This window comes from Tympanuchus pallidicinctus, unplaced genomic scaffold (assembly GCF_026119805.1).
Source record: "Tympanuchus pallidicinctus isolate F22 unplaced genomic scaffold, pur_lepc_1.0 scaffold20, whole genome shotgun sequence".
Classification (NCBI taxonomy): domain Eukaryota; kingdom Metazoa; phylum Chordata; class Aves; order Galliformes; family Phasianidae; genus Tympanuchus; species Tympanuchus pallidicinctus.
The window spans coordinates 13,573,793-13,582,989 of record NW_026294722.1 but is presented as its reverse complement, the minus strand read 5'-3'; the positions used below and the strand labels follow the sequence as shown (position 1 = coordinate 13,582,989).

General features: G+C 61.0%; 1 protein-coding gene across 2 annotated transcripts; it reads right to left on the bottom strand.

The window, feature by feature from the left end:
• Positions 1 to 947: 947 nt before the first annotated feature.
• On the bottom strand, positions 948 to 7,595 carry MYL9 (myosin light chain 9). 2 transcript variants are annotated; one of them, XM_052683712.1, is made up of 5 exons: positions 7,489 to 7,595; positions 6,648 to 6,718; positions 3,229 to 3,432; positions 1,703 to 1,864; positions 948 to 1,585 (listed from the first exon to the last, which is right to left on the bottom strand). In XM_052683712.1, the coding sequence occupies exons 3-5, from the start codon at positions 3,410 to 3,412 to the stop codon at positions 1,413 to 1,415; spliced, it is 519 nt and encodes a 172-aa protein (XP_052539672.1). In that variant the 5' UTR covers positions 3,413 to 3,432; positions 6,648 to 6,718; positions 7,489 to 7,595; the 3' UTR covers positions 948 to 1,412. The 2 variants fall into 2 exon arrangements, with proteins under 2 accessions (XP_052539672.1, XP_052539673.1); XM_052683713.1 differs by lacking the exon at positions 6,648 to 6,718 and having other exon boundaries at positions 7,489 to 7,583.
• Between the last annotated feature and the right edge of the window lie 1,602 nt (positions 7,596 to 9,197).

The window sequence follows — 9,197 nt, the reverse complement described above, 5'->3', positions numbered from 1 at the left end:
GCTGCTCCTCGGCTCCGTGTAACCAGCAGTCCCACTGCGCGTGTGCCCTCAGCTCCTCTTTCGCCCGGTTTAAATCAAGCTGCTGTAGCAAATCCCGTTCTTTGCTGTGGGACTCTCGGCGCCCTTCTTTGAACGCTCCCAGCACCGCCGGGTCTGCTTTACGTTCGAGGTGTGGGCGATAAGGGGAGGCGATGGCCAGATACTGCTTTCTCTTAATCCCCGTTTTTTTCCCTCCTAATTCCTAGCATGTGATTGTTTCCTTTTTTTTCCTTCTTCTTTCTTTCCGTGCTTGGACGGCAGCTGAGCTCCGCCCTCCCGGGGGCCGCCCGTCCCCTGGTGCAGCGCGGTACGACGCACACCTGCAGCGCCCATTCCTCCCGAGCCGCGCTCCCCGCGCACCATCCGCGCTCGCAGCCGCGCGTCGCGCTGCCCGCAGCCCCGTGGAGCTCCGCACTGCGCGGCCCCGGCGCTGCAGCTCTGCGGGAGGACAGCCGAAGCCGGAGACGAGCAGCCCGAGGAGCTGGGGAAGGGCTGAAGCGGAGGGGCCGGCAGCGGGCTGAGACCTCCCCGCGAGCGCGGGACTACGAGGTTCCTTAAATGCCCGCGGCCCCACAGCTGCCGGCGGGGGCCGCATTCCCCGCAGCACACACCCGCAGCCCGTACCGCGCCTGCGGTGCTGCGTCCAAACGCCTCCCCGCGCCTGTCCCTCTGCCCGTCCTGTAGCGCAGCTCTCCTCAGCGAAGGCGGTAAATGGTGCGTAAGCTGATTTTGCAGATGGGTCGGGAATTATTTGGCTTCAAAATCAAATTAATTGCCTTCGGGAGGAGGAGCCGCAGCAGAGCAGCGAGGCGGGGGGACGCGGTGTGGGAGCTGGGGCGCGAGCGGCCCCAACCCAAACCCCGAACCCAGGGCTGCGCCAAGCAGGGCGAGAGCACAGAACACACTGCTGTGTCACACCCGTCAGACTTTATAGGCTGCTTCAGCTTTCTGAATCGCTTAGATCACAGGCTCTAAAGCCATAAAACAGCCAAAGAGGAAGAAACAAAGTGTTCTTTTCTTTCTTTCCTAAAGGAAGGGAGTGTGGGAGGAAAGGGGAGAGCTTCTTTCAGTGTTAGGTCCTCTGGGAGAGGGATTGCACTGCTTTGAGCCAGCCGGAACCCCCCCGGCCAGCGCTCCCCGGGCTGCCTGCCCCTGTCCGGACCCTCCTGCTGAGCGAGAGGAGCGGCGGAGCGTGGGGGAGGGGGGAGCCTGGCCGGGATCCCGGGGCAATGGGAGAGGACAGGCGGGCACGCGATGGCCGCACGACATGGAGCAGGGCGCCGGCCCGGCCAGGGGGAGCCTGCGGTGGGGCTGGGCAGCGAGGGGCGGGGATGCGGGTGGCACGTGCGGGAGGCGGGGGGCAGCTCTCGGCTCTAATCGTCCTTGTCCTTGGCTCCGTGCTTCAGGATGCGGGTGAACTCCACGTAATTGAAGTTGCCCTTCTTGTCGATGGGCGCCTCCCGGTACATCTCGTCCACCTCCTCATCGGTGAACCTGTCCCCCATGGTGGTCAGCAGTTCACGCAGATGGTCCTCGTGAATGAACCCTGTGGGGATGGCAGGGACAGCATCGGCGTGTGAGGGCAGCGTGAGTGCAGACCCCTCCACCGGCTCCCAGCCCTGCCCACAGCCTGAGCCGCCTGCAGGCACTCCCCAGGTTGTACCTGTCGCCTCCTCGTCGAAGCAGGCAAAGGCATTGCGGATGACATCCTCTGGGTCGGTGCCGTTCAGCTTCTCCCCAAACATGGTGAGGAACATGGTGAAGTTGATGGGCCCTGGTGCCTCACTCATCATGCCCTCCAGGTACTCGTCAGTGGGGTTCTTTCCTGCCGGGCACAGGCAGGGTGTGGGTCCCGTACCCAAGGCCATCCCCAAGCCCATACTGCCCGCAGAGCTCAGCTATGGCAGACTCCCAAGGATTTTTCCATTGTTTTTAGTTATTACCTGCCCGAATAGTGCCTGAGCTGACCACAACCGCCCCAGGCTGCCCTGGAGATGTGCCCTTGCTGTTGCATCACCAGACTGGATGGAGTTCACCACCTACCCTTCCCCAGGGCTGCAGGGCAGAACCCTGAGCACAAGCTTGAGTATGACAGCTTCCAGTGTTCTTGCCAGCCACCGACTACCACAGGAGGTGGGTTTGGGGGCTCATTCACAGATGCCATGAGCACAGGGATGGATTTCACAGCATCCACTGCTCCTGCTCAGTCCCTCTCCATGATACTGTGTCCCATGCATGGCTCCCAGTAAAGCACTAGGGTTGGCCTCTGCCAAGCATAGCCCTGACGCACTCAGTGCGTGGCCCTCTTGTGCTTTCTTTTCCAGGTGGGACCTTCAGAACAGATCCAGCCACCAGATCAATGATTGACAGAGCTCCTTCCATCATGGCATGGGGCCAAGAGGGGGACAGTGAGGGGGCAGGATCTGGGTGGGCAGCATGGCTGCACTGCTGGGTTTGGTCTCATCCCCAAGAGCCCCTGTGCCAGGCAGTACTGAGCCAGAGAGGCTGGGAAGCGCACATCTTCCCCAAGCTGCCAGCCTGCTTGGAGGGCTCTGCTTGGCTCAGTGCTGCCACCAGTCCAGGACCCACCTGCTGCAGTCCCCTGCCAGCACAGACACAGACCTCACCCATCCACAGCTTGAAGCCATCTCCCATATGGGACTCTGTGGCCAGCAGGAGGCTGCATTCTGCTCCATCCCTTGTGGAGGAGCCTGTGAGTGCTGGGTTGGGAGCCCCCTAACCACACTGACCCAGCCATGCAAGCTAGCATGGGACAGGTCTGTCCTGTCACACAGGCTATGAGCAACAAAAAGGCTTTGTCCTGGTGACACTTTGGGCTGGCACCACTCCAGCCCCCAGCTGCTCCTTGTGCAGAGCTGCTCCAGCCCCAGCAGAGGCAAGGACCTGTCCTTACCAGTGAATGCAGCTGTAAGAACAACAGACCCTTGGGCACCTCCACAAGCAGACTTTCAAGGCCAATCAGTGCACCAGAGGACGTCTCTCCAGCTTTTGCAGAACCAAACTGGCCCAAAGCAGGAGGGTTGTGCCCCAGTGCCACCCCAACAGCGGGCTCACTGCACGCTGACCAGGAGCCCTCACTGTTCCTGTGACCCACAAGCAGCTGGCCAAGGAGGCGTGAGGGAAATGGGACTGGGGGATTTGGGGAGGGGTAGGGGAGGGTCTCCTCACCCATGGAAGCCAGCATGTCATGCAGATCCTCCTTGTCGATGAACCCGTCACGGTTCTGGTCGATCATGTTGAAAGCTTCCTTGAACTCCTGGATCTGTGACTGGTCAAACATAGCGAAGACGTTGGAGGTGGCGCGCTGCGGGCGCTTCTTGGTGGTCTTGGCTTTGGCACGTTTGCTGGACATGTTGGCAGCTGTGGTGGCACCTGGGGGCAGGGCAGGGCTGTTAGAGGGCAGCAGAGGGACACAGCTTCCCTGTGTTGCTGCACAAACGCCACTCACCAGCTCTATCCCTCAGTTTCACTGGCTGTCACCAAGTTAGGCAACAGTGAGATAATGCGGTCGCAGGGTAGGACGTGGGGACAGGGAGACCCGGGCTTTGCCGAGCACCTTGTGAGGTTCCAGGAGCAGCTCTCTGCCCCCGTTCCCAACGCGTTGCAGGGCTGTCCCCGTGCCCACATCCTCTGCCCCCAGACCTGTTTGTTGGCTGCCCCCTCCGTGCCAAACCCAGCACCGCCACGGCTGCCTCCCAGGCGCCCCCTGGGGTTTCGACGCGGCCCCTCCCACGCCACGCAACCACCCCCTCCTCGTGCCGGAGCCCCTCCTCGCAGGGCCGAGGCTTTGCCGGTGCCCGGGGTTATCGCTGCGGGCGCATTCCTCGCATGCCACCGCCTCCCCGCCCCCTCCGCCCCGCTCCGGCTGCCCGCACCCGGATCTGTCCACGGGAGAGCCACCGAAGGCAGGTGGGGGGCGAGGGCAGCGCCGGGGGTGCAGGGGAGCGGCCGCGGAACGGCGGGGACGGAGGACCGCGTAGATGGTAGGTATTATGAGCGACAGGAGACGAGAAGAGCCAGGCAGGGGGCAGGGAGGGGTCAACAGCAAGACCTCTGCACTGCACGGACGGATGGACGTTCCCTCAGCGGGCTCAGCCAGGGCAGTCCGAGACCCAGCAGGGACAGCATCGCAGGCGGCCACTGCCTTGCCGTGGGGAGAGAGAGTGGGCTCTGGGATGAGCAGATGGTGCCCGAACCCCTTCAGAGCCTTCGAGCAGCGGTTTGGAGCCGGATCAGTGCCTGATACACCTGCAGCATGGGCACCGGGGCCCATCCCCAATCCTTATGGAGGGCCCTGCAGCACTGGCCACCACCAGCGCAGCCCAGGAAGAGGATGCTCAGACCTCAACCGGTCAAATCCCAAAAAGTGAAGCTCAGGAAGCTGCCATCAGAGACAGACCCAACACAGGGACCTTCCTGGCATCAGCTGCCATGCAGCACGGCCCTGAGAGAGAACCTGGGTGAAGTCAATCCACTGCCCAGATTCTTGTGCTTCCACCACAGCCACTGCTTTGCAGGCAGCCCCAAACCTCAACTTCCCCATCAGGGACAGGGAGTCCCTGCCTGCTGCACGGCAGGGAGCAGTGCTAACAGAAAGTTCCTCAATGGAGAGGAGGAGCAGAGCGTGCACCTCATGCCTTGGTGGCAGCGCTGTCCCTGTGCTCTGCTCTGGCAGGGGACGCAGAGCAGCTGAGGGCCACATCACATTTAGCAGTGCAAAGCAACAACAGCATTGCCCCTGCCTGACCCGGGAGTGTGCCTGCCTGTGGCCCTCCCAGCAGTGTGGGCGCCAGTCTGTGTGGAGGAGCTCAGTCCCCCCCCGATCTGCTGTGCCAGCGCAGACCCAGCAATAAAAGCTCTGCCGGCAGAACGCAGCTCAGCCAGCACTGTGCCTCCCAACCACAGAGAGCAACGAGCAGAGCTATTAGCAGAAGAAATAAGCAGGAGTTTTGCTCTCACCACATGTATTAATACTACCCAAATATTTACGCAGCTCCAGCTGTGACCAGGCAGCACGAGCATGGCTCGGCATGAGCCCCCCGAGAAGGTTCTTGCTGGGGGGACTAAGTGCAATTTGGGCAGCACGTGGCTTTTTTCTGTTTGATTCCGCCGTTTGATCCAAAAAATTCCCTGGGAAGGTGTTTGGTCCTAAGGACCAGCTCCTGATCGTTTCATTTCTGCTTCTTGGGGCTGCCTATGGCTCAGAAAGAGACCCTGGGGCTGGGTGCAGGGAAGGTGCTCTGGAGGAGGAGTGCTGTGCAGCTGACCCAGGCTGTCCGTGCCCTGTTGGAGGGCCCGATGGCAGCCCTGCACCACGCAGCCCCAGGGTCTGGCTGTGAGGCACTGGCTGATCAGAAAACCCAATGCCAGAAGAGTTTGGGCAGCTCTGGGGCATAACGCCCTGTACACTGCGGGGCCGAGCATCCAGCTTCTCTGCAGCAAGAGGAAAAGCCACAGTGATGGGCCCTGCTTCGGCGAAAGGCCCATCCCAGGGCTGCACCAGACCAGGATCTGCCCATCACTGGCAATGGAGCCACGGAGCTCCGCGCTGCATGAATGCAGCCACCAGCTCACCTTAGCCCTTCTGCCACCTGCCTCCTGCATCACAGGGCTCGTACCTTCCCCTCTAAAGAGGCAGCCCCACACAGCCACGGGCCCGGCTTGAAAAGTTACTGTAGAAAATAGATGCAGTTTTAAAGAGAAGGAGCAAAGACAGGCTGTTATCAGTAAAATAAGCTGCCATACATTTCCTCGTTGGTAAAAAGCAAGTGGCTTCACCCCAGTGCAGTGCCTGGCCATGCTGGGGGCGGGCAGACAAGCTGAAGGGACATCCTCATGCTGCCAGAGCATGAGGCCCTTCCCAGCCCCTCCTGCCCACACCAGATCTCATGTATCACTTAAGCCTCTTGTCCCAAGAAAAAATAATAAACCAGAAGAGAGCTGCTGCTGGGCAAGCAACTGCAGGGGCTCCTGGCAGGCCTGGCTGGCATGAAGCCACTGACACAAAGGGGACAGGGGGACCTTGGCCTTCCAGCTACTGCATGGCTCAGTGTGGTGCAGATATGATGCTGGGTGCTCCTGTGCTGCTAAGGGTGTCCCAAGGGTGACTCCTGCAAGGCTGGGTATCCAACTGCAGAGAGTGCCACTGTGCAGGGCTGCTTGCGGGAGGGAAGGGCATCATCTGCACGACACCCCGTCACTCAGACACAGGGCATACACCTTCTGAAGGTCGATTCAAACAGCCTGCACTGCTCCTGGGTACAGCCCCGTGGGAATAAACAATGGCCCCTTTGAGAGTCTGTTTCAAGCAGCAGCAAGCCAAAACACACAGCCTTTACTGAAAGGTGAGCGTGCTGGAAGCTGAGCTGCCCGTTCCTCCCTGCCACTAGAACCCCAGCCGGGGTGCAGCACTGCTCGGCTCTGTCCTCGCTGCACACACAGGATATTTGACCACGCATGTGGAACCACACCACACACGGCCCTTCTGCCATGCGCAGGGCTGGGAGCAGAGAGCACCCAGCAGCACGGGGCAGGAAGGCTGCGTGGCCCCACGCTCTGCCGTCTTCCCAGGGAATGAAGGAGCTCACCTCAGGGGGGAATCCGGCCTCAGTGCGTTGGGGGGAGGCGGCAGCAAACTCCTCCTACAGTAGCGCAGAGCCTGCCAGTGACGAGGGGAAAAAATTCGAGTGACTGAAGAAACCGACCATCTTTGGTAAGCAGCAGCGGTTGTTGACACTTCAGGATGTTCCGCTCCAAAGAATGCTGCCCCAGCTGCTGCTTTCTCCATGGCTAAGAACCTCCCTGGCTTTTATCACGTTTGTAAAAACATTTTGTTCCAAAAAGGCATGCAGGGAGCGGAGCGGAGGAAGCCAAGGGGACCTGAAGTTTTCTTGGGCAAAAAAGTTCCCCCGCCTCTGAGGAAAAAGAGCTAAATAAAGCATTTCTGCCTTCTGACAGTTTATTGCTTGAAGTTGCTCACAGGTCTCGTGGGAGATCTCTGGAGCATCACGCACGCATCTCGGTTTGGGCTCCGGCCATCAGTAAGACCCGGGGAACAGACGCTCCGGGAAGGATTGAACAGAGCCCCGTGACAGCGCGGGACGGGTCCCGGCTGCGGTCACCGCAACCGCCGAGAGCTGCGCTCGGGATCGCTCCTCGCCTTCCCCCGGGGAACGCCCCGTACGGGACGGGGACCCGAGAGGCGCTCCTCTTCCCGCGAGGGTCGCGGGACTCCTCCCGTTCCCCAGGCTGCAGCAGCGCGGTCGGTGCCCCCCGGCTGCGCCCTCGTGCCCCGCAGACCTTTCCCGAGCTGCCCCCCGGCCGTGCCCCGCATCCCTCCCACCCGCTCCGTCGGGGCCGCCCGGTTCCCCCTCGCCCCGCCGCCGCCCAGGGTCGCGGGCAGGTCCGCCCGGACGGCACCGCTCTCACCTGGGCCGGAGCGGGGCAGCTGCAGGACCGACGGCGCTGCTCTGCGCCCCCGGCCGGCGGCGCGGCCCTAGGCGCGGGCTGGGGTCGGGGCGGTGCCGGACCCCTCGTCCCGCCCCTCCCGGCCCGGCTCGGCCCATACAAGGCAGAAGAATGCGGCGGGGCCGGGGCGGCGGGGTGCGCTGTCGGCTGTACATAGAGGGAAGGACGGCCGGGAGGCCCACGCGTGGCCGCTGACACGGGAGATGGAGGGGGCACCCAAAGGTGATTCCAGCCCGTGGCTCGTGGGGGCTCCGACGGCGACCCGGGGGGATTTGCCTCGTTTCCCCGGGGCCAGAACTCAGCCTGCGGAAGGGTGAGGGCGAGCGGGACCAAGAGCTGACACGAGCTGCGGTTCATATCGAGCCGCAGACCTCATCCTCCCACCGGGAATCGCCGCTCTGGGGCTACGCGGCTGTGGGGCTCTGTGCTGAGCCTGAGCTCCACGTGGGGCCTTCCCGAAAAAATTTGCCTTTTAAAGAAAAGAAAGGAAAGGAATAAAAAAGGAAATAACATATCTCAGGAGGCAGAGAGCTAAGCTGCAGCCCCATGCTGCTCCCAAGGGTTTTCCGTGCATCCGCCCTGAGCACAGCGCTGTCTGCGCAGTGCCCGGCAGCCCCAGCTCCCAGAAGCGAGCGGCCACTGCGCCCCGGGGCAGCAGTGAATGTGGCAGCTCCTCAAACTCTGTGCAGCCTCTGCAGTTGGATGCTCACAAAGGGCTGCTGCTGGGATGCCCAGCACACACTCCTCTTCCTCCCTTCCAGCCTTTCCCACCTTCCCTTCTCACAGCGCCTCCAGCTCCCTGTTTGTCCTCCTTCCCTGACTAAACGTGTGCTGCAGAAGGGAGCCTGTTCCTATTTCCACATCTTCTTCTCTCACCTCTCTTCTGCCTCTTCCTTGTTCTTTCCTGCTATAATTTTACTTGGTTTTCTCTCTGGAGGCAGTGGGTCATGGAATGGAGCTGGGATAAAACAAGGCAGTCTTTTAGCACGTCAGTTTTAGATCAGTTTAGACCCAAGTGTCCCATCATCACACAAATGCTTCCACCCCTGGAAATTGGCACTGATCAGGAGCACAGAGTCAGGGATGCTGAGACTCCTTACAAGCCAAGGACACAGCCCAAAGTCCTGTCGTCCTTTAGACGTGGCCACTGCTGTGCTCAGTGCCTCTCTCATTGAAGGGTGAGGGCAGAGGGGGCTGCAGTGCCCCAAATGCCTGCAGAGCCCCAGGGGAGCAGGGTCAGAGCAGCCCTCAGCAAGGGAACCTGTCATGGTAGATGTCACATGTGAAGGTTCCTATGTGAGATACAGCACGGGTCTCCTTCTGTCACATTACCCTCTTCATAACAGTGGGAGTCCAGTGATTCGGAACGCCCTCTTCAACTTGCAGCAAATGCCTCAGAGCATGCAGTCAGGGACCTGACAGATAGCTGGGGCAGTGCTGGGAAGCCCACAGGTATGTTACAGAATTGGTATTTGAATGACACGACAGCAGTCCAGGACAAGGACTCCTCTGCCTGTGCAGGAGCTCAGCGGCCTGTTGCCAAAGTCAATAGCAAGGTGCTGCTGCAGTGCTTTGTCCTGCAAGCAGAAAGCAGCCAGGCTCCAAAAATGCTGAGTCAAGCACATGCTGGGCTGCACAACAGAAAAGCGCAGGGCCTTAGGGCCACTGTT